This window comes from Pelophylax lessonae (genome assembly GCF_965119305.1).
Source record: "Pelophylax lessonae genome assembly, chromosome: 6".
In the NCBI taxonomy this organism is placed as follows: Eukaryota; Metazoa; Chordata; class Amphibia; order Anura; family Ranidae; genus Pelophylax; species Pelophylax lessonae.
In genome coordinates this window covers 15,786,147-15,808,726 of record NC_138773.1, presented here as the reverse complement: position 1 = coordinate 15,808,726, position 22,580 = coordinate 15,786,147, and the positions used below count along the sequence as shown (strand labels likewise).

The 22,580-nt window shown below is 39.5% G+C and overlaps 3 protein-coding genes across 3 annotated transcripts in view; 1 reads left to right on the top strand and 2 right to left on the bottom strand.

Moving 5' to 3' along the window:
* LOC309558441 (olfactory receptor 8G17-like) overlaps positions 1-5,504 on the bottom strand; it is a gene marked incomplete at both ends in the record, with an annotated part of 37,611 nt that extends 32,107 nt beyond the window's left edge. Inside the window, one exon of the mRNA XM_082261515.1 lies at positions 5,253-5,504. Within this exon, the coding sequence (XP_082117641.1) occupies positions 5,253-5,504 (252 nt within the window). The remainder of the gene's footprint in view (positions 1-5,252) is intronic.
* A 3,908-nt stretch (positions 5,505-9,412) lies between these two features.
* LOC309558440 (large ribosomal subunit protein eL32-like) lies at positions 9,413-9,867 on the top strand (the record flags this gene model as incomplete). Its single annotated transcript, XM_082261514.1, has 1 exon — positions 9,413-9,867. The coding sequence occupies exon 1, from the start codon at positions 9,445-9,447 to the stop codon at positions 9,865-9,867; it is 423 nt and encodes a 140-aa protein (XP_082117640.1). The 5' UTR covers positions 9,413-9,444.
* Positions 9,868-20,461: 10,594 nt separating this feature from the next.
* Positions 20,462-21,412, bottom strand: LOC309558439 (olfactory receptor 5B12-like; the record flags this gene model as incomplete). The annotated part of the gene is made up of 1 exon (XM_082261513.1): positions 20,462-21,412. One exon carries the CDS (start codon positions 21,410-21,412, stop codon positions 20,462-20,464), a length of 951 nt encoding a protein of 316 aa, XP_082117639.1.
* Positions 21,413-22,580: the final 1,168 nt, after the last annotated feature.

The window sequence follows — 22,580 nt, the reverse complement described above, 5'->3', positions numbered from 1 at the left end:
ACACAGCAAACCTTTCGGCAATGGCACATATTGATGTGCCATCCTGGAGGAGTTGGACTGCCGGTGCAAATTCTGTAGGGTCCAGGTATCACCTCATGCTACCAGTAGTGACACTGACCCTAGCCAAATGCAAAATTAGTGAAAAACTGTCAGAACAGATTAGTAGTAAAAAAAAAAATTGTCAGTGGCCTTTCACCTGTAAAGCTATTCCTGTTTAGGAGGTTGTCTCCTTGTTGCCCATCTAGTGCACCTGTTGTTAATTTCATTAACACCAAAGCAGCTGAATCTGATTAACAACCCCATCTGCTAATTACAGCAACTGACCAGATCAATATCCCAGGAGTTTACGTGACTTGATGCTATACTCTGATTAAAAAGTGTTCCTTTCATTTTTTTGAGCAGTGTATCTTATCATAGTATTTGCTGTAATGGTATGTCCAATCAAAGAGAAAAATGATTAAGGCCTATGTGAGAAGCTGAAACGCGACACTAATTACTGGTATTTATTCCTTTTATTGGATGTATTTATTATAATGTATATGCCTTATTTTTAAGAGATTTTGGTGCTGGATTTTTTCTCGTTGATTGGTCTTTTGGAAGCCTAAAGTACTAGGGCCAACCAAGCACATGAGTCTCTATCTTTTCCTGTTTATCATTAAGGGCTTTTTGGGGGTAGCAGCACTATTTCAATAGATGCATGGAATACCATGTGCCTACATAAATTGTATCCTGTAAAAAACGGTCCCAATGTCCTCATACCAGGTTGAGAAAAGTGGAATAATAGCACAGGACCCATAGGGTTATATCACTGGTATTGCTATCTAAAAGTTTGATGTTGATGTAAACAGTGCTGTATCTTGGCCTAGGCCAACAAGGCCCAGGCCTAGGGCAGTACTTTGCTGGGGGGCAGCAAAAAAGCTGATGGAGCTGCACTGATATGCTGCCCTGATGGGCACTAATATAATGCACTGATGGCCACTGATAAGGCAGGACTGATAAGCTGCACTGATGGGCACTGATATGATGCACTGGTGGCCACTGATGGGGCTGTACTGATGGCCACTGATGAGGCTGCACTGATATGCTGCACTGATTAGACTGCACTGATGGGTAGTAATGAGGCTGCACTGATGGGCGCTGATGTAGCTGAACTTATGGGAACTGATGAGGCTTCACTGATGGCCACTGATAGACTGTTTGTTTTCTGTGGTTTACAGGTGACAGAGTGGGTCATAAACAGGAAAGGGTGTGGCCTTTCCAGGATGGGGTGGGTCATATTTAAATTAGGAGTGCCCAAGTTTAGTCAGGCCTAGGGCAGCACAAAACCGAAATACTCCACTGGATGTAAATGATCTATTTATCAGGCTGGTGGCCACCCCGGAGGATCTTCATGGTCACCTTAGCTTGCAATGTAATGTAATGTAGCAAAAAAAAAAAAGAAATTGAAATGCCACACCACTGCTATGTGGTCTGGATATGAAGTTTTTCCAATAAAAATCAGGAGGACGATCCAAAGAGTAGCCAATGCATTTTGGGGGTCCAAGAGCACCCACCTTTAATCAAGCTTAATTGAGAACAATGTGACTAGACCAGTGATGGCGAACCTTGGCACCCCAGATGTTTTGGAACTACATTTCCCATGATGCTCATGCACTCTGCAGTGTAGATGAGTATCATGGGAAATGTAGTTCCAAAACATCTTGGGTGCCAAGGTTCACCATCCCTGGACTAGACTATAAGTGAATGGAACTGTTAATGTTATTTTTTCCAGTAAGATTACAAGCACAGACCTTTTCATCAACTGGCTTGGCAGACTGATACAAGGTCCATAGCCCTACATTAGATGTGAGGATACTGAGGGACAATCTGCCCTTGTTGGCAAGGACCAGGTAAATGAAGGATCAGATAATTAAAATGCTTTTAGGTTTCCCTAGACATAAACTAGAAGGCAATTCTAGCAGCTTCACTGTGTTATGTTGTGTCAGAGAATTCCTGAACTATGAATTATTTTGAGTTAATTTTCAGCCAAACAAAATTATTTGCAATAACACAACATGTGAGTATGGACTGGAAATTATGAAAATAAATTAATATTTACAAAAAAAAGTCACTTTACAAACACCATTACTAATAGCCCGATTTTGATATATATAGGCACTAAGATAATTACAGAAAAAATCCAAAATCTGTAACAATATAATATAATATAATATAATATATATATATATATATATATATATATATATATATATATATATATATATATATATATATATATATATATATATATATATATATATAATGGATTAATTTCAATAAATGTCTCCCCGTAGATAACCAATGATAACTAACTATCAGAAATAGTCTGCGTTTTACGGAATCCAACTGCTATTCCCCTGCAGAAGGAATAAGTATCAAACTATGCAAAATGTTTAAGTCCCAAGAACAAAAAAATTGCTAAAAAGAAGCAAAAAAAAAAAAAAGATTTATTTGAATGGTTATGTTATCATGGGGACAGTGATTAGGTTACCAAAAAATATAACAGTTAGCTTATTATTCCAAGCAAGCAAATCAACAGAAGATATGCTATAATTATTCTTTTAAAATGACTGTTTGCTTACAATGATCACCGCCAGACTCTAAGATGGCTGCCATTTACTGGTTGTAGTTTGCCTTCCCAAAATGGCATCCAGCTATGCTGGAGCTGTGTCCTGGTGTCACTGAGGTGGCAAAACAATATGCTCATAAAAATCTGACTAAACCTGGCCCTGGAGGTGGAACCTTGATTGGTGAATTTGTTTAATCATCAAATCTGTATTTGCTTATGCATTACCTCCCTTGGCCACTAGTTGCCACTCTCAGATAAAACAGGATTATTATGAGCTTAATAGCAAACTGAAATAACTAATCTGTTAGAGGGAAAAAAAATAATGTTTCACTATAACAAATTGAACCTTGTGAAAATTATACAGTATAAGGCCTTGAAGAGTAGCTATTATTCCTATTTTATGATCAGTACTTTCTGGTTTAACAGTAATTACATTGATAATTTTTATTATCAGGTGGTGGAATTCCATATAGTGGTTAAAATAGTGATTAAAATAATAGTTGTACGCATACAAAGGAAGGAAAAATAATAATTTGTATACTAAACTACTTATTGATTATGGTTATGGTATCATACAACAATTTTTCTGATAATAATTATAAAATAATTATAAATAATAATAAAAATACAACACACTATGTATACAGTATAAGGCCCTTTCCACACTTCCAAGCAACCTAAAATTTACGCGATTTTACCACAATTTTGACACAATTTTTTGCTGCAATTTTAACACAATTTTGCCGTGATTTTTACTGGACTTGAAGCAATGCCTATATCTATGGACCTCAAAATGCATGAAAATTGGCCCAAAGTAGTGCAGGGACTAATTTGAAGTAGTTGCAACTTGAAGTTGCTCACACATGAACGGTAATCATTGGAAATCATGGAGTACGACTTGTCATGCGTCTATGCAGTCCCAAGTTGCACAAGTGGGAAAAGGGCCTAATGTGGTTATAACTTCCCTTTCGATCTTCCTTCAAATAAGACGATATTCCATCTTGGACATATACATTTAAATGGATAAGCAACTTCATACTTAATTCTCTTTTAGTATTTTCCTGAAATATTTCAGAAGTATCAAAAAGAAAAAACAGTAGATTAGCTGGCGCTCAGGGTGATTACCAGAGGTCGGTTTGACCGGTGTGTGGTAAACAGTACACAAAAAATGTCAGACCTTCAAGTAACAGAGGTGCAAGTGTGCATAGGACATACTGTGAGGGTATGGAAGTCCATCAAGGAACAATCAGTCCACAACGAAGGGCAGGCTCCATAACACAGGGAAGTCAAGGCTCTGTGGAAAGGATAAGAAGAAAGAGACGGAGCGCCTCTAAGTGTAATATGCTTTTAATCCAAGATTATACATACGATATACAACTCACATGGGGTACAGTAATAGAAGCCTCAAACAATGGTGACGGGAGATGGTGGTGAAATCCAGTGTCCACCTGCATTCCACCCTTGGACACTTGATTTCACCACCATCTACCGTCACCATCGTTTGAGCCTTCTATTACTGTACCCCATGTTTGTTGTATATCGTATGTATAATCTTGGATTAAAAGCATATTGCACTTAGAGACGCTCTGTCTCTTTCTTCAGGGGCAATCAAAGGGTTAAACGTATGCCTAGCGGGTGTTTTCTAATTGTGGGGGGGATGGGCTTTTTGAATCAACACAAATAGGAGGAACAAAGGAGCCCTGCTGACAGAACGACGGTCTGCTGTGTTTACAATGGCAGACCGCCATTCTGTCTCCATGGGGACGATCGCAGGTGCCCAGGGGCCCCTTGGATCAGCTTCCCACTGGCGAATGGGTGTGTGTATGCCCCTACAATTGCTCCAGCGAAGTGCTGTACAGCAGGTACAGAGTTTCGCAGGAACCTGCTGACCTGCCGCCATATATCTGCAGTGGCTGGTCGGCAAGTGGTTAAATGACGGTTTAGCTTAGATACTGTAATTTGTGGATTGTAGTGGAAAGATCTTCTTAAAAATGTTTGGAAATGCTGTTCTAAACTCCTGGTTCCTCAAACTGTAAATCAGAGGATTGAGTAGAGGGACAATTGCAGTGTAAAAGACAGGTGCCACTTTCTCACCACCAGAATGATGACTTGCGCTTGGTTGAAAATAATTAAACATAACAGAAGAATAAAATATGAAGACCACTGTCAGGTGAGAGGTACAGGTAGAGAAAACTTTACTCCTTTTACCTTTAACTTGCATTTTGAGGACAGTTTTGAATATATAGACATAGGGGAAAAAAGTCAGTATAAGAGGCCCAACTCCAAGAAAGGCACCCAAGATAAAGATGAGCAGAACGTTGATATAGGCTCCGCTGCAGGAGATCTGAAACAACTGTGGAAGGTCACAAAAGAAACTTTCTATAACATCTATTTCACAATATGATAACCTTAAGGCAGAAAGTGTATGAATTAAAGCATTAGTAAAGCCAAGACACCATACAATGGAGGCCAACTGTACACACACTTTCCAACTCATGATCTGGATGTAATGTAACGGCTTACAAATAGCAATATATCGATCATAGGACATGACAGTCAAAAGAAAAATCTCAGAAGTGGCAAACAATAAAAAAAAGAAGACTTGGGTTAGACAACCTGTTATTGTAATCCTTCTTCTTTTGGTGTGAAGATCAAATAACATTTTTGGGACAGTGACTGAGGAACAACAGAGATCCAAACTGGCCAGATTCCCAAGGAAGAAATACATAGGAACATGGAGGTGAGAGTTGGTGATTATGAGTGAGATGATCAGCAAATTCCAGATTATTGTCAGAAGGTAGATGAGAAGGAAGAAGAGAAAGAGAGGGAGCTGAAGAGCCGGAAGGTCAGATAATCCAGAGAGAAAAAATTCCTTAAAAATTGTCTCATTCCCCATTGTAATATATTTTCTCACTTTTTATAAAACAACAACAATAAAAAAAAGAAAACACATAAATAAAGTAAAATATGTATTTTTTTTCTGCAACTGACAGAGGAATTCAGTTTATGAGACAAATGTAGATTCAAATTTGGGTACAGAATACATGAGCCAAATTCTATATACACTGCACTATGGACATTGTGGACATTATATGATTGCACTTTATTATATGCACTTTAATATATAAGAATTTTGTATTTATTGATCATACTATGCACTTTATTATGTATGAATTTTGCAATTTTTGACCATACTATGCACGGATTTATTTAATAACATTGACTATTATATATATTTTTATATACCTGTTAGTGCTGCCTTTTGATTGATTTTATAAATTCTAAATATAATTCTTCCAAAAATCGGGATGATGGACCACTTATCAGGTCTATCAGATGTCCAACCCAATAGGTCAACTGAAGGAGCTTATATGACAGACAATGGTTTAGTACTGTCCCCCTGCAACAGGAATTTATGTTACTACCCTGTTTGATCAAGACCCAAATTAGGTTCCATCATTTTGATGCAAATACCTTAACTTCTATATAGGTCACTTATTAAAGTGATTGTAAACCTTTAATTTTTTAAAAATAAAAACAACAAGCATGTCTATACTTACCTGCTCTGTGTTTCACACAGAGCAGCCCCAATGCTCCTTTTCTGGGGTCACCCAAGAGGTGCTCCAGGCTCCTGCTCTTCATCAGGTACCCCCACGGAAAGCTGCTTTCCATGGGGGCCCCCGTTCTGGCTCACTCTTGAGTCTGTTTTTAAGTCCTTTGACACAGACAATGGGACTCAGCCCTGCCCCTCACTCCCGTGTCATAGCTTTTGATTGACAGCAGTGGGAGCCGATGGCTTCTCCTGCTATCAATCTGTCCAATTAGGAAAATGACAGCTGCTGGATCTACTGCGCTTTTGCACATTGCTGGATTGGATCAGGCTCCGGTAAGTAAAATAGGGTCGGGGGGGGGGGGGGAGCTGCAGCAAGGAAGGTTTTTAACCTTAATACATAGAATGTATTAGGGTGAAAAACCTTAAGGCTTTACAACCACTTTGGGTCTACTGAATAATATATTTCTCATATCTTGCCAAAGAGCTGAAGCGGCTTCCAAAAAGAGAGGAATTTGAGAAAAAAGACCCCAAATCATCAATCAACCCTAATTTTTATGGTAACTTAAAGTTCACGCTTAGGGTGTGCTAAAGAACCCTCCAGAATGCATCAATCATTATTTAGTGATGCACGATGAATCTATGAAGATTTACTAATATTTCGAAATATGATTTAGATGGATGCCTCCACAGAGATCAAGAAATATAGATACAATATATTATAACAGGTGCACATTTTTTTTAATGTTTTAACATTTAAACAATTCAGATAACAATATACACTGAATTAGAACTTGTTTGTTTTGCATCAATATTTAGTTTAATAAATAAATAATTAAATAACCAACCAAAGGAACATCCCATAATGCTATAGAAAATCCCTCATATAAGTCACCTAATAAATTGCTAATTTATGTTGCCAAGAATCAAAGAAACAAATATAGGAATATAATGTGTGTGTGAAAAAAGTGAAATTGTCATCATTTTTATCAGTTTTGACCAAAGTAAAATATGTCCTTTTAAATACCCCCCCCCCCCCAAATAAAAATAAATAAATAATTAATTAATTAATAAATAAAATACAATTACCTGACATTTAAAATGAGACAAAATAAACCAATGTAATTTTAGTTTCAAGTATTAGGAAAAAAAATGTAGGGAAACAGAATTAGGTAAAAAAACTTTATAAACAAAAATTTTATTTATTTATCATTTAGTCTAAGCTGGGCTTTTAAAAATGATTACATTAATTCTAGAGTGACAGTGAATACCTGTAAAAAGAAGAACAAATGGGGGGGGGGGGGGAGCTGCAGCACAGAAGGTTTTTCACCCCAATGGATAGAATGCAACCTTAAGGCTTTACAACCACTTTAAGTCTGTTGAATAATATATTTCTGCTATCTTGCCACAGAGCTGAAGCGGCTTCCAAAAAGAGAGGAAGTTGAGGAAATGTCCCCAAATCATCAATCAACCCTAATATTTATGGTAACTTAAAGTTCACGCTTAGGGTGTGCTAAAGAACCCTTCAGAATGCATCAATCATTATTTAGTGATGCTCAATGAATCTATGAAGATTTACTAATACTTATAAATGTGACTTAGGATGGATGCCTCAACAGAGATCAAGAAATATAGATACAATGTATTATAACAGGTGCACATTTTTTTTAATGTTTAAACATTTAAACAATTCAGATAACAATATACACTGAGAGCCGGTTCACACTGGGGCGACTTGTCAGGCGACCTGGTCGCCTGACAAGTCACCGGGGGTCGCCTGCCATAGATTAGCACAGGACCCGTTCTAATAGGAGCGACACAAGTCGCTCCGACTTAGAAAAAGGGTCCTGAGCTACTGGGGCGACCTGGAGTGACCTGCATTGACTTCAATGATATGAAGTCCGCGCATGCCGCTCCGAGGTCGCGGGGCGACTTTACAGGTCTCCCCGGCAAGTCGGGTCGCCTGTATGTGAACCGGCTCTGAATTAGAGCTTATTTGTTTTGCATCAATATTTAGTTCATTTAATAAATAATGAAATAACCAACCTAAGGAGCATCCCATAATGCTATAGAAAATCCATCATATAAGTCACTTAATAAATTGCTAATTTATGTTGCCAAGAATCAAAGACACAAATGAGAGGCATGTACAAAAAAGTGACAGTGTCATAATTTTTATGAGTTTTGACTAAATAAAAATAAGACAATTTAAATACCCCCCCCAAAAAATAAATAAATAAATAAATAATTAAAATAGAATTACCTGAATTTTAAAATGAGACAAAATAAACCAATGTAATTGTAGTTTCAAGCATTAGGAAAATAAATGTAAGGAAAATAAATTTAGGTAAAAAAATGTATAAACAAAAAGTATATTTATTTATCATTTAGTCTAAGCTAGGTTTTTTTTCAAAATGAAGATATTAATTATAAAGTAACAGTGAATACCTGTAAAAAGAAAAACAAATATGAAAATAAGAAACAGATATCTGTGCAAGGTCAAATAATGCACATTTTCTTTGTTTTGGGCTCTTTCAGGATATTGCCTCCAATAACCCCACCAAAGGTAAATGCTGATGATAGAGAGGATGGGGTTCTCTCCACTGAATGGGTCAGCTCAGTAGCAGGCAGGTCTGATATGAAGACATGTTGCTGAATCAAATAAAAAAATCAGTGTGACATTCTAAGTCACAATACAGTTGTATTATCCACACATACTTATATATATATATATAATACATAAATCTCCCCTGGTATCTCTGGAGCACACGGGAGTGTATGTTTGCTCAGCAGTCATCTGAGATTAATCTAAAACACAGCTCCTCTGTAAAAATAAATCTCTACAGAAAATAAAGCATAACTTGAATAAATTTATCCCCTATCCACACACCAAATAAATACGTAATTCTAAAGTAAATCTTTTAAAGTTCAAAATTGAAATCTAAGATATTGAAGGTAAGAAAAAGTAAAAAAAATGGTAAAAAGCGTACCTGTGTTCCTGGGTAGCAATAGCCAAGTAGATCCCATGCCTGACCTGCACTTAGACATGCTTCTCCTATTTTTCTTGAAATTATTAATATTAATATACAGAATTTATATAGTGCCAGCAGTTTGCACAGCACTTTACAATGTTATGGCAAACAGTACAGTTACAATGCAATTCAATACAGGAGGAATCAGAGGGCTCTGCTCTTTGAAGCTTGCAATCTAAAAGAGTGATACAAAAGGTAGAAACTGCTCTTCCTTGTGCTGTCTGCGAAGAAGGAGGACGCTTCAGATCAGCACCATGGTGGCTCTTAGACCTCTGAGGAAGCCCAAGATTGTTAGGAAGCGGATGAAGAAGTTCATCCGACACCAGTCAAACCGTTATGTTAAGATTAAGCCCAACTGGCGCAAGACTAGCGGTATTGACAACAGATCCCACAGAAGGTTCAAGGATCATATCCTGATGCCCAACACCGGTTACGGTAGCAAGAAAACCAAGCACATGCTGCCCACCGGCTTCAAGAAGTTCCTTGTACACAAGGTAAAGGAACTTGAAGTTCTAAGGATGAACAAAAAGTCCTTCTGTGCTGAAATCACTCATAACGTCTCCTCCAAGAACCGCAAGACTATTGTGGAAAGAGCAGCACAGCTCGCCATCAAAGTGACAAATCCCAACGCCAGACTGCGCAGCAAGGAGAAAAAAATAAACCATAAACCCCTTTAACTTTGTTAAAAAGAAAAATTAAAAAGAAAAAAAAAAAAAAAAAAAAAAGGTAAAAAAACTGTGGGGGATGAGCTAATGGAGAAAATGAAAGTACAGTTGTTAGGTGGAGGCAGGATCCGCTTCTCTGAAGAGAAAAGTTTTGTTTGAGTTGGAAATAGTGGGACAGAATAGGGTAGGGAATTCCAAAGGATGGGAGAGGCTCAGGAAAATCCCTGGAGGCGAGCACTGGAGGAGATGACAAGGGAGCTAGAGAGCAGGAGGTCTTGGGAGGAACGCAGAGAATGATTTGGTTTGTATTTTGAACTTAGGTTAGTGATATCGCCGGGGGCCAAGTTGTGGATGACTTTTAAGTTATTTTATCTATTTATGTATTCTCCTTGGAGAGGAGACGTCTGAGAGGGGACATGATAGTGATTTACAAATACCTCAATGGCGATCCTAGCATAGGTAGAAAAGGATTTAGTCCCAAGGAGTGCCAGAAAACACTTGGCCACAAAATGAGATTAGAGGAGAGGCGGTTTAACCTTAAGCTGCATAAGGCGTTCTTCACTGTAAGGGCGGTGAGAATGTGGAACTGTCTTCCACAATTGGTGGTAGCTGCAGGGAGTATGGCTACTTTTAAAAGACTCTTGGATGTGCATCTCACAGATCACAACATTCAGGGTTTATGGGAAATAAGCAGGCCAACCTGTACAGGTTGAACTGGATGGACTGATGTCTTTATTCAACCTCAACTACTATGTAACTATGTATCTATGGGGGAGATTTACTAAAGCTGGTGCACTCTGAATCTGGTGCAGCTATGCATGGCAGCCAATCAGCTTCTAATTTCAGCTTATTCAATGAAGCTGTGGCAATAAAACCTAAAAGCTGATTGGTTTCTATGAAGAGTTGCGCCAGATTTTGCACTGTCCAGCTTTGGTAAATAACCCCCTATGTGTCTATCTATCTATCTATCTATCTATCTATCTATCTATCTATCTATCTATCTATCTATCTATCTATCTATCTATCTATCTATCTATCTATCTATCTATCTATCTATCTATCTATCTATCTATCTATCTATCTATCTATCTATCTATCTATCTATCTATCTATCTATCTATCTATCTATCTATCTATCTATCTATCTGTACTTTGACAATAGGAAACTGAAAACAAGCAACAAAATACACCCAGTGGACTTTTAGGGCACCCACACAGTAAGATTTAAGAAAAAAAAAAAAAAATATATATATACATGATTATAATATGAAAGTAAAGATATAGAATTTTCATAAATAACATCAACAGTATCTGAAAGTCATCCGTAGGGTGTGCCACACTCTCGGGGTACACAACCATATACTCACATGGGCATGTATTGTATCAGTCACATATACTCAATATCAAGAAGTAGCAGTATACAGCATAACATATCAAAACTAGGGGTGGGACTAGCCCTCAGACTACACATTTCATAGAATCAAGTTTTGCTTCTTCAGGAGACCAGTTGAGATAAATAATCTGAACTTTACTGAGCATGCTGGAGTGCTAGGAGTCACTATATCACATACCTGAAGGGGAGCCTGATATGGTGAGGAAGGCCTCTCTTACGCCTCTGACACGGGGCCCCTGGTAGTGCAGACAGGAGGCGCCAAAATGTAGAGTAGCACGAGTGCCCGAAGGTTGCTGGAAGCAGGCCGGCGTCCACAGACAGGGATAGTCAGGTAAGTCCGGTAAGCAGGTAGATGTGCAGACAACAGGTGCTGGAGGCAAAAGTCAGGATAGCAGGGTAGGCTGACTGGACCCTCACAGACAGGATGGGCAGATTTGGAGAAGACAGGAGCGTAGTGAGACAAGCCAGATCAGGAGCCAATCGGTAGTGCAGAAGCCAGTAGGAGCAGACAGGAGCGGAGGTCAAAGGGCTAGCTGGGGTCGGTGCAGGCGGAAAGCAGAGGATGGTCAGGACAAGCCGGGTCTGGAACTTGGAAGCAGGATACAGGTTTGCAGGTAACAGGTTAACCAATGCTTAAGACAAAGCAGCACTGGTGCTGAGCAAAGGCTGGGTTTGGTGCCAGCATCTGTCACACATCGCGTGCGTGCAAACGTGAGTGCGCGGCGGTATATGTGGCCACGCGAGTTTGCGCACGCGCATTCACCATTGCCAAGTCCCTGCGGGCTTTAACAGGAGCACGTCTTTGCCTGTGTGCAGCAAACCTCTTCTTACACACTGCCATCAAACAGTCTACTGGGCAAGCTTTATAGCCATTAGGATGGATCAAGGGAGGGCACATAAAGGGCAATAGTACTACTACATCTGGATCAGTGGTCTAGTAATGAGATGCACTTGTGCCGGTAATAGGAACCAGCATTGCAGAACACCCATAAATGATGTGTAACAGAAAACAATTAAATTATTCCTCTCTATAATCTCAAAGTCCAGGAAAAAAGAGGAATCCATAATACAGTCCATGGCTGGACCACTTAGGGCACCTGATAATCCAGTGTCCTTGTTGGTGGTAATAGTGGCATTGTCCTCAGAATGAGTATACCTTCTGCTTCTTGGTAGCAATAGCCACGTAGATTCCCTACTTGATCAGCACTTAGACATGCTTCTATTATTTTTCTTGACACCATTCTATCTATCTATCTATCTATCTATCTATCTATCTATCTATCTATCTATCTATCTATCTATCTATCTATCTATCTATCTATCTATCTATCTATCTATCTATCTATCTATCTATCTATCTATCTATCTATCTATCTATCTATCTATCTATCTATCTATCTATCTATCTATCTATCTATCTATCTATCTATCTATCTATCTATCTATCTATCCATATTTAGCTCTATTTATCCATCTATCAATCATATATGGTTGTACTTGGATGATAGTCAAACTGAGGTCCCAAAGTTTGTTCTTGCTCAGGGGCCCTTTGGTGACTAAGGAGGGTGTTTGATTTGGGGATTTGGAGAGCAAAAGAGAAACTAAGGAAAATAAAGGAGAATGAAGGGGATGAGAAGGAATAAAAAAGGGACAGGGAAGATAAAGGATATGGAAAAGAGGGGAAGAAGTGTAAAGGCATTGCTGTGGTTACATCATCTGCCTATATGATTCCCTGAGTGGGTTTCAGTAGGTCCCTGTATCCTTTTGTATTAATCTAAAGTGGAAATACATTTTAAATCTGTAAAAGGTGTTATGGATTTACCACAATTAGTAACAACATCAACGTTAGCTATTGCATATTTGACTCTGCCATTGAATTATTCTTATTTTAAAATTAGATTTGCTATTCGTTACTTTTTGGAAAAAAAAAAAAAAAAAAGAAAGATTTGCTATTAGATAGCAGCAACCCAACCTACTCCTTATTAATTTATAAGGCTTTTTTATCAAGTCGTTTTTTTGCAGAACATATTTGTTTTCACCAAACAATGCTAAGGGTCCTTTCACACGGGCTTTCCGCCCGGCAGACTCCATTTTGCTTAGCAGGGATCGATCCACCAATCCCCGCTGAGCAGGCAGATGACAGATCCGTCTCTGCCTACTGTGCTGCGAAGGACTTGTCAGAGCCCCGCTCTCCTCTCTGGGAGATCAGATGAAAACAGACCGCCTGTCTGTTTTCATCCAATCCAATCCTCCAGACGGATGGAAAATAGGGTTTCCATCCATCTGGATTTCACGGGCAGGATCGGATCGGATAGCAGCGGGTGTCAGCGAACATGTCACCGCTGACATCTGCTACCCCATAAGGGTGCATGGAGCATCCGATCAGGTCCGCCTGAAAAACGTACAGGCTGACGTGATCGGAAAGCCGGTGTGAAAGGGGCCTAAGACTGCTTTTACCATCAAAGTAGTAATCCCATATTTTAAAAAAGGTATAAAAAATTCTTTGAATTAAAAAGATATAAAAGTATATATCCCAAATATATCATTTTTTTTTTTTTAATGTCGGGAACAAAATAACTTTTTCTTTGTCATTTAACCAGACACAGGCAAAAAAAAAAAAAAAAAAAGTACATGCAGAGAGGGAAACTACAGGGAGGCGGCTTTCTAGAAAAAAAAAAACAGTGCTATATCCCTATGATGTTTTTATTCAAGTACTTATAGGGCAAATTTTGGAGACATTGGTGGCAAGGAGGTGTCTGTCTTACTATACAAATAAAGCTACAGCCCTTAAGTGGGGTACACACTAGTGGAAAATCTGCCGAAAATTCCCGCCCGATGTGAAATCGTCCGATTTTCGCCTAGTGTGTACACAATTTTCAGCAGCCAATGCCGACATTTTCAACGAAAAAAAAAACGGAGGGACAAACAATCGGACGAGAAATTTTGTGAACATTTATGCACTGTCGACTAAAAAGGGTAATGAACGAGAAGACAGAGAAAAATAGGAGGATATTTCGTCCGATTTTCGTCAAGTGTGTACGGCCCTTTAGCTATGAGTGGTTTAAAAAGTGGCAAATGGCATCATAATTTGATGGCATGATTTATAAGCTTAATTTTTCAGAACTGAAATGAGGGCAACATGTGTAAAATCAGTGTGCATCACTGCACCACCACCCCACATTTCCCTCCCCTCTTCCTCTCCCCACATTCTAAATGATTCTTAAAAAATTGAACTACCCCTGGTGCCTGGTTAACTAAAAAAATAATTTAATACAAATTTGAGCTACTATAGTAGAAATGGGCAAATGGCACCACAGTTTGAAGGCAAACACACCTAAATACAAAGACAATAGGCACATACAGCTGTTTTCAGAATCAGAACTACAGATCTAAGATGTTGGTGGAATACAATTGGCTTGTGTCACCACAGTGCTTAATCAATACTAATGGTAATGATTAAGCACACATTGTAGTGTGTGAAACACGTCTACCTTGCCACTAATTGTCACATTGGGATGTCCAGTCAATAAACCTGGATTTTGACCTCATCTGGAGTGCAGCCGTTCCTTTTTTCTTTAGGATAATTTTATGTACTTGGGAAGCAATATTAATTCCAGAAATCCTGTTATTGGTTCTTATATGTTCAGCTAGTGGATCCATTACTAAGTTAAAAATTTGAGGGGATAGGGGACAGCCCTGCCTCTTGTCATTGGATATTGGGAATGGAGTAGAGAGAGCATTGAATGTGCAAACTCATACAGAAGGTTTGGTGTATAGGGCTAGTATAGCCCTGAGAATTTTCCCATGAAATCCAAATTTACTCGGGACCAGGGAAAGGTATTTCCTGTGAACTCCATGGAACGCCTTCTCTAAAAGGGAAAGAAGCAGAGAAGGCATTACTGTTGTGTCAGCGTGATGAATAACGTTAATCAGCCGCCTTGTAGCATCAACAGTTTGGAGACCTTTGGTAAAACCCAGTTGGTCTTTGTGTATCAGGGATGGAAGGAAGTCTATTGGCTAAAAGTTTTTCAAAGATCCTAAGATGTAGATTTTGTAAAGAGATTGGGTGAAAATTTTGGGTAACTGTCGGTACTTTTCCTGGCTTTGGTAAAGTTACTACAAATGCGCTAAAAATGCAACAAACAGACCCAGGGTACTCAACCTTAGAGTTGGCTAGCAGTTATATGTAGTAGTAACATGCATCCTATTGACCCAGTCCTGTGCTGCATGCAATCCACTTGAGGAATTGAAATCCAAAACAAAAATACAAAGGGTATATGCTGCTTACTGGTAAAGACAAGGAGAAACAAAATTGGAGGATGATGATGAATAAACAAATAAAACTTGCTTCCATATAAACCATGAGGTATTATTTATTGTGTGGCCATAGATAAAGCACACAGTCTAGATAAAAACACAGTCGTGTGAACGACACAGTTTAATTTAAAAGGTAAAAGCCCAAGTCTCATCCCACCCCAAACACTAAATGGAGAGCCCAGCACTTGTGATAGAAACAGGCTCAAGGTTCACATACCAGCTGGAAGGCTAGCCGGGATCAGCTGTTGGTGTCCCGCAGGAAAAGCATACATCAGTGTGGTGTATAGTAAGGCTGGAGCCCACCAAGAAGATGGCCACTCAGAGAACGGAGACGATAATGCAGCAGGGCAAGGGTGAGGGTTCTTTCCCCTCCCTGGTGCCTGCTGAAGGCACCGCTCATCCTTCCTCTTCCTCAACATCACTGCGGGGGCTCCAGTGGTAATGCTGAATTATGTCAGAGCTGTGTAGCATCAGGATGCCTGCTGAATAGCTGGGATTCTCCAGTTGGCTCTGCAGAGCTCCAGGCTTAAGCGGCCATTTCAATCGTGCGCAAGCCACCACTGATGTTTTTCACTTGATGTGTGTGGAATTTTTTGTGGATGTGCACTCATTGTATGTGTATAACTAAATATAAAGTATATTAGCCCCTTCCCATCTGCACTATAGCCAAAATATGAATGCAGCGCAGGCTTACTTTGCTGAGAGGGCATCAATGGACGTCCTCCTGTGATCGCGCTGCTTGCACGCTCTGTGATCTCTGAGTCCTTAGAACATATCGGGGTAAAGCGCCAAACACAGTGGCCCTTTACTGCATGATCGGGTATTTCCAGTGACAGCTGATCATGGATGTAAACACAATCAGATTATTGGCTTTCCTTTCCTCATGCTGACAGGGAGAAGAGAGCCGATAACCGGCATCTATACTGACAATCAGGGCACTAATTATCAGTGTCCTGATTATCAGTGCAGTCTCAACAGTGTCCACCAGTGCTGCTAATCAGTGCCTACCAGTGCCTCAATATCAGTGTCGCTTATCAGTGCCTATCAGTGCCACCTATTAGTGCCCATCAGTGCAGCCTCATTGGTTCCTCCTCATCAGTGCCCACCAGTGCCACCTTTAAATGCCCATCAGTGCCACCTAATCAGTGCTGCATCATCAGTGCCTATTAGTGCTCATCAGTGCAGCCCACCAGTGACTATCAGTGCTGCCTCCTCAACACACATCAGTGAAGGAAAAAAATTACGTGTTTGAAAAATTTTATAAAAAACTATGAAAACATTTTTTTTTTTTTTTTTTACATTTTCAGTTTTTTAGTTTATTTAGAAAAATAAAATAAAAAACTCAGTGGTGATTAAATACCACCAAAAGAAAGCTCTATTTGTGTGAAAAAAAAATGATAAAAATTAAATTCTGACATTTTATTTTAATAATTGTTATTCAAAGTATGAGAGCGCTGAAAGCTGAAAATTCGCCTGGGCAGGAAGGGGGTGAAAGTATCCAGTAGGCAAGTGGTTAGTATAGTATTTGCTGTAATAGTATACCCAGTTCCTACAAAAATTTAATCTGGTAAAAAGCAGTCTGAATAAGTCCCATTACTTTGGCACCAAGTTAAGGAAAGGTGAAAAATAATGCTGGGCCCAAAGGGTTATCACACTGATATCGACATATAAAAGTATTAATGTTGATGTAAATAATCTGGTTCCAGGGTAGGATCTTCAATGTTACCTTGGCTTGTAATGTAATGTTACAAAAATGGAAAGTGGGAACTACAGGCTGCTTAGCCCTACATCAACAGTCTTCAAGCTATCGGAGGGGATGATAAGGAATTATATACAAGATTTTAGTAATGAAAACGGTATCATTAGCTGTAATCAGCATGGATTCATGAAGAATCGTTCTTGCCAGACCAATCTGTTAACCTTCTATGAAGAAGTGAGTTGCCATCTAGATAAAGGAAAGCCTCTGGATGTGGTCTTTCTGGACTTTGCAAAGGCATTTGATACAGTTCCCCACAAACTTTTACTGTACAAACTAAGGAACGTAGGTATGGACCATAGGGTGAGCACCTTGATTGAAAACTGTCTTCAGGGGCGAGTCCAAAGGGTGGTGATAAATGGAGGGTACTCAGAATGGTCTGGTGTGGAAAGTGGGGTCCCCCTAGGATCTATCCTGGGACCAATCCTGTTTTATTTATTCATAAACAATCTAGAGGATGGGATAAACAGCTCAATCTCTGTATTTTCAGACGATATTAAGCTAAGCAGGGCAATAACTTCTATGCAGGATGTGGAAATTTTACAAAAGACCTGAACAAAATAATGGGTTGGGCATCTACATGGCAAATGAGGTTTAATATTGGAAAATGTAAGGTAATGCATTTGGGTGCAAACGATACAAATGCAAGTTACTCACTAGGGGGAGAACCTCTGGGGGAATCTAGGATGGAAAAGGACCTGGGGGTCCTAGTAGACGACAGGCTCAGCAATGGTATGCAATGCCAAGCTGCTGCAAGCAAAGCCAACAGAATACTGGGATGTATAAAAAAGGGGATTCACTCCAGAAATAAAACTGTAATTCTCCCACTCTACAAGACTCTGGTTCAGCTGCATCTGGAGTATGCTGTCCAGTTCTGGGCACCGGTCCTCAGGAAGGATGCGCTGGAACTGGAGAGAGTCCAGAGAAGGGAAAAAAAGCTAAAAAAGGGACTGGAGGATCTCAGCTATGAGGAAAGACTACAAGCACTGAACTTATTCTCTCTGGAGAAGAGACGATTGAGGGAGGATATGATATCAATGTACAAATACTGTACTGGTGACCCTAGCATAAGGAACAAACTACTCAGAGAAAGGCAATTTAAAAAGACACGTGGCCATTCACTAAAATTAGAAAAGAAGCTGTTTAACCTTAACCACTTGCTGACCACCCCATGCAGATTTACTGCGGCAGGGTGGCTCAGCTGCGCATAATTACGTAGATCTACGTGATTATGTGCACACAGTTTTGGCGGCACAGCGGGATGCATTAGTCACAGCGGGAAGCAGATTGTGGGAGGAGCAGGCTTGATTGCTGCCGGTCTCCTGCAATCTCCGTCTACACTGAAAGAAGAGCCGTCTTGTATGTAAACAATGCAAGACGGCTCTTCTGTCAGAGAGGCAGGGGAAGCTAAGCTGAATCACCCATCTCTCTCTGCCTCTGTTCAACCCCCCCCCCCCCCCCCCACAGTTAGCAAGCACAAATAGGGAACACATTTAACCTCTTGATCATCCCCAGTGTTAACCCCTTTCCTTGCCAGTGTCATTAGTACAGTGAAAAAAATGTCAAAAATGTCAGTTAGGGGTCCGATCTGTCCACCGCAATGTCGCAGTCCCGATAAAAATCACTGATCGCTGCCATAACTAATAAAAAAAAAAAAAAAAAAAGTCCAGAAATCTATCCCGTAGTTTGTCAACGCTATAACTTTTGCGCAAACCAATTTATACGGTTTTTGGGATTTTTTTTGTACCAAAAATATGTAGCAGAATACAAATTGGCCTAAATTGATAAAAAAAAATTCGATTTTTTATTTTTTTTTTATTGGGAATGTTTTAGAGCAGAAAGTAAAAAATAGTTTTTCAAAAGTGACGCTCTTTTTTTGTTTAATAACAACAAAAACAAAAAAAAATCTCAGAGGTGATCAAATACCACCAAAAGAAAGCTCTATTTGTGGAAAAAAGGACATCAATTGTATTTGGGTACAGCATTGCACAACTGCACAATTGTCAGTTAAAGCAACGTAGTGCAGAATCGCAAAAAATGGCCTGGTCATTAAGGGAGCTGAAGTAGTTAAACTGCGTAAAGGGTTCTTTACCGTCAGAGCAGTAAGGATGTGGAATTCTCTTCCACAAGCAGTGGTATCAGCAGCAAGCATCGATCATTTAGAAAAAACTATTAGGTGGGCACCTTTATGACCACAACATACAGGGGTATACAGTACTATTGACAGAACACACACTCATCATTTATCTTATTATTTATTTCAGATACTTATATAGTGCTGTCAATTTATGCAGCGCTTTACATATACATTGTACATTCACATCAGTCCCTGCCCTCAAGGAGCTTACAATCTAAGGTCCCTAACTCACATACATACACAGTAGGGCCATTTATTTTTTATTTTTATACAGGATCCAATTAACCTACCAGCATGTCTTTGGAGTGTGGGAGGAAACCCACGCAGGCACAGGGAGAACATGCAAACTCCAGGCAGGTAGTGTCGTGGTTGGGTTTCGAACCAGCGATGCTCTTGCTGCTAAGTGAAAGTGCTAACCACTACACCACTGTGCCGCCCATAGGTTGAACTGGATGGACAGGTGTCTTTTTTCAACCTCACTAACTATGTAACTATGTAACTATGTAACTACGAAACTGAAGTGACACACCACTGCTAAGAGGTCACGATGTGACTTTATTCTAATAAAAATCAGGAAGAAAATCCAAAGAGTAGCCAATGCATTTTTAGGGTCCAAGAGCACCCGCCTTCATCAGGGCTTAATTAACAAAAATAATTTGATTATAAGTGAACTGAACCATTACTTTTATTTTTCCAATGGGATTGTAACCACGGGCCTTGTCAGCTGCTGGTCTGGCAAACTGATATGGGGTCCATATCCCTACATGTGAAAACACAGAGGGACAGTCCACCCATGGAGTATGAGGGAGCTCTGTTTGCCAGGGGAGTGGAAGACCAGGTAAGTAAAATGCTTTTACCTTTCCCTAGACATAAAACTATCAGGCAATTCTAGCAATGCAGGTGTAGCCCCACCCCAGGGAAGAGTTTTAGTTTTACTGAAGTTGGCCTATCAATACATTTTAATGTAAACATTTTTTCCACATATTTCTCTCTGAATGAGGGTTTAGCTTAGATAATTATTGGATTGTAGTGGGAAGATCTTCTTAAATAATTTTTGAAATGCTGATCTAAACTCCTGGTTCCTCAAACTGTAAATCAGAGGATTGAGTAAAGGAACAATCACCGTGTAAAATACAGGTGCCACTTTCTCACCACCGGAATGATGATTTCCATTTGGTTGAAAATAATTGAACATAACAGAGGAATAAAAAATAAATACCACTGTCAGGTGAGAGGTACAGGTAGAGAAAACTTTACTCCTTTTACCTTTAACCTGCATTTTAAGGACAGTTTTGAATATAGAGACATAGGGCAAAAAAGTCAGTATAAGAGACCCAACTCCAAGAAAGGCACCCAAGATAAAGATGAGCAGAATGTTGATATAGGCTCCATTGCATGAGATCTGAAACAACTGTGGAAGGTCGCAGAAGAAGCTTTCTATAATATCTAATTCACAATATTCTAACTTTAAGGTACAAAGTGTGTGAACTAAAGCATTAGCAAAGCCAAGAAACCATACAATGGAGGCCAACTGTACACACACTTTCCAACTCATAATCTGGATGTAATGTAACGGCTTACAAATAGCAGTATATCGATCATAGGACATGACAGTCAAAAGAAAAATCTCAGAAGTGGCAAAGAATAAAAAGAAGAAGACTTGGGTTAGACAAGCCGGCATTGTAATCCTTCTTCTTTTGGTGTGAAGATCAAATAACATTTGTGGTACGGTGACTGAGGAACAACAGAGGTCCAAACTGGCCAGGTTCCCAAGGAAGAAATACATAGGAACATGGAGGTGAGAGTCAGTGACTATAAGGACAACGATCAGCAAATTCCAGAATATTGTCAGAAGGTAGATGAGAAGGAAGAAGAGAAAGAAAGGGAGCTGAAGATCTGGAAGGTCAGATAATCCAGAGAGAAACAATTCCTTCAACATTGTCTCATTTCCCATTGTAATATTTTTACTCACTTTTTACAATTGAAAAAATAAATAAATAAATGAAGAAAACACATAAATAAATGAAAATATGTCCTTCTTGCTGCAACTCACAAATTGATTTAATCTATGATAAAAGTAGGTATAAAAACAGATGAGCCAGTTTCTATGAAAAAAATGTTACCAAAATTGTAGATCATGGGCCACCTTTTAGGTCCATCAGATACTTAATCCACCTGGTCAACTGAAGAAATGCATATGACCGGCACTAGTCTTACACTGTCCACCTGCAACAGAAACTGCCTTTACTATCATGTCTGATCAAGACTCAAATTAGGTTACAGCATTTTGACTAAAACGCTTAACTAGTTTGTAGAGTTTATGCATGTTACACACATCCATAAAAAAAGGACATCACTGTACACAGGGCGTGTGTAACACATCCAGTCTGTTAGGTACCTGTGAGTTAAAGTCCGAAGTGGAGCTTGAGTGCTGAGGATTCAGGCGAAAACGTAGGCAGGCAGAAGTCATAGGCTCTGAGGAAGAGGCGCAGCCTCGAAACGCGTAAGCCTGTACAGCCTCGGGGGACGATCGGTTCCTGATCACGCTGCTGAGGATTTTATACTTTGTTTGATGTGCTTTTATCAAGAACTCGTTTGTGAGTATTTTTAATCTATTTCTTTTAATAAACCTGCTCAAAGGATAATGCACTAGGCTGGTGCGCCCTTGTGTTTGTTTGTTGTTTTAGAGTTTCCAGACCTCCCTGGTATTGTAAAGGGGCTGCAAAGCTGAAGCATTCCAGAGTTGTCGTGTCTATAGTTTTCGACATCTGCAAGGTTATAGCCAAGTTAGAGGATTGCACCACTCAGAGCGCAGGGGACAGGTGTTTTGCACCAACAGTTTACTTGAGAAGTCATACACAAGCTGGCGGGGAAGTACGTATTTGGCAGGCTGAAGAGGGGTCAAGAATACAGGCAAAAGTTCATACACGATAGTCAGTCAAAGAGCATTCAGCACACCCAGGAAGATATTCCAAAACAAACGGGCACTGCGTAATAGGAAGTCCTGCTATTTAAAGGCTGGTAAAATTGTACAGTGTTCACAGCTGGTTAAATTGTACATTGTTTGCAGCTGGCAACAGGTGGGGCTAGTGAGTCTAAGGCAAAGCAGCATGCTGGAAAAT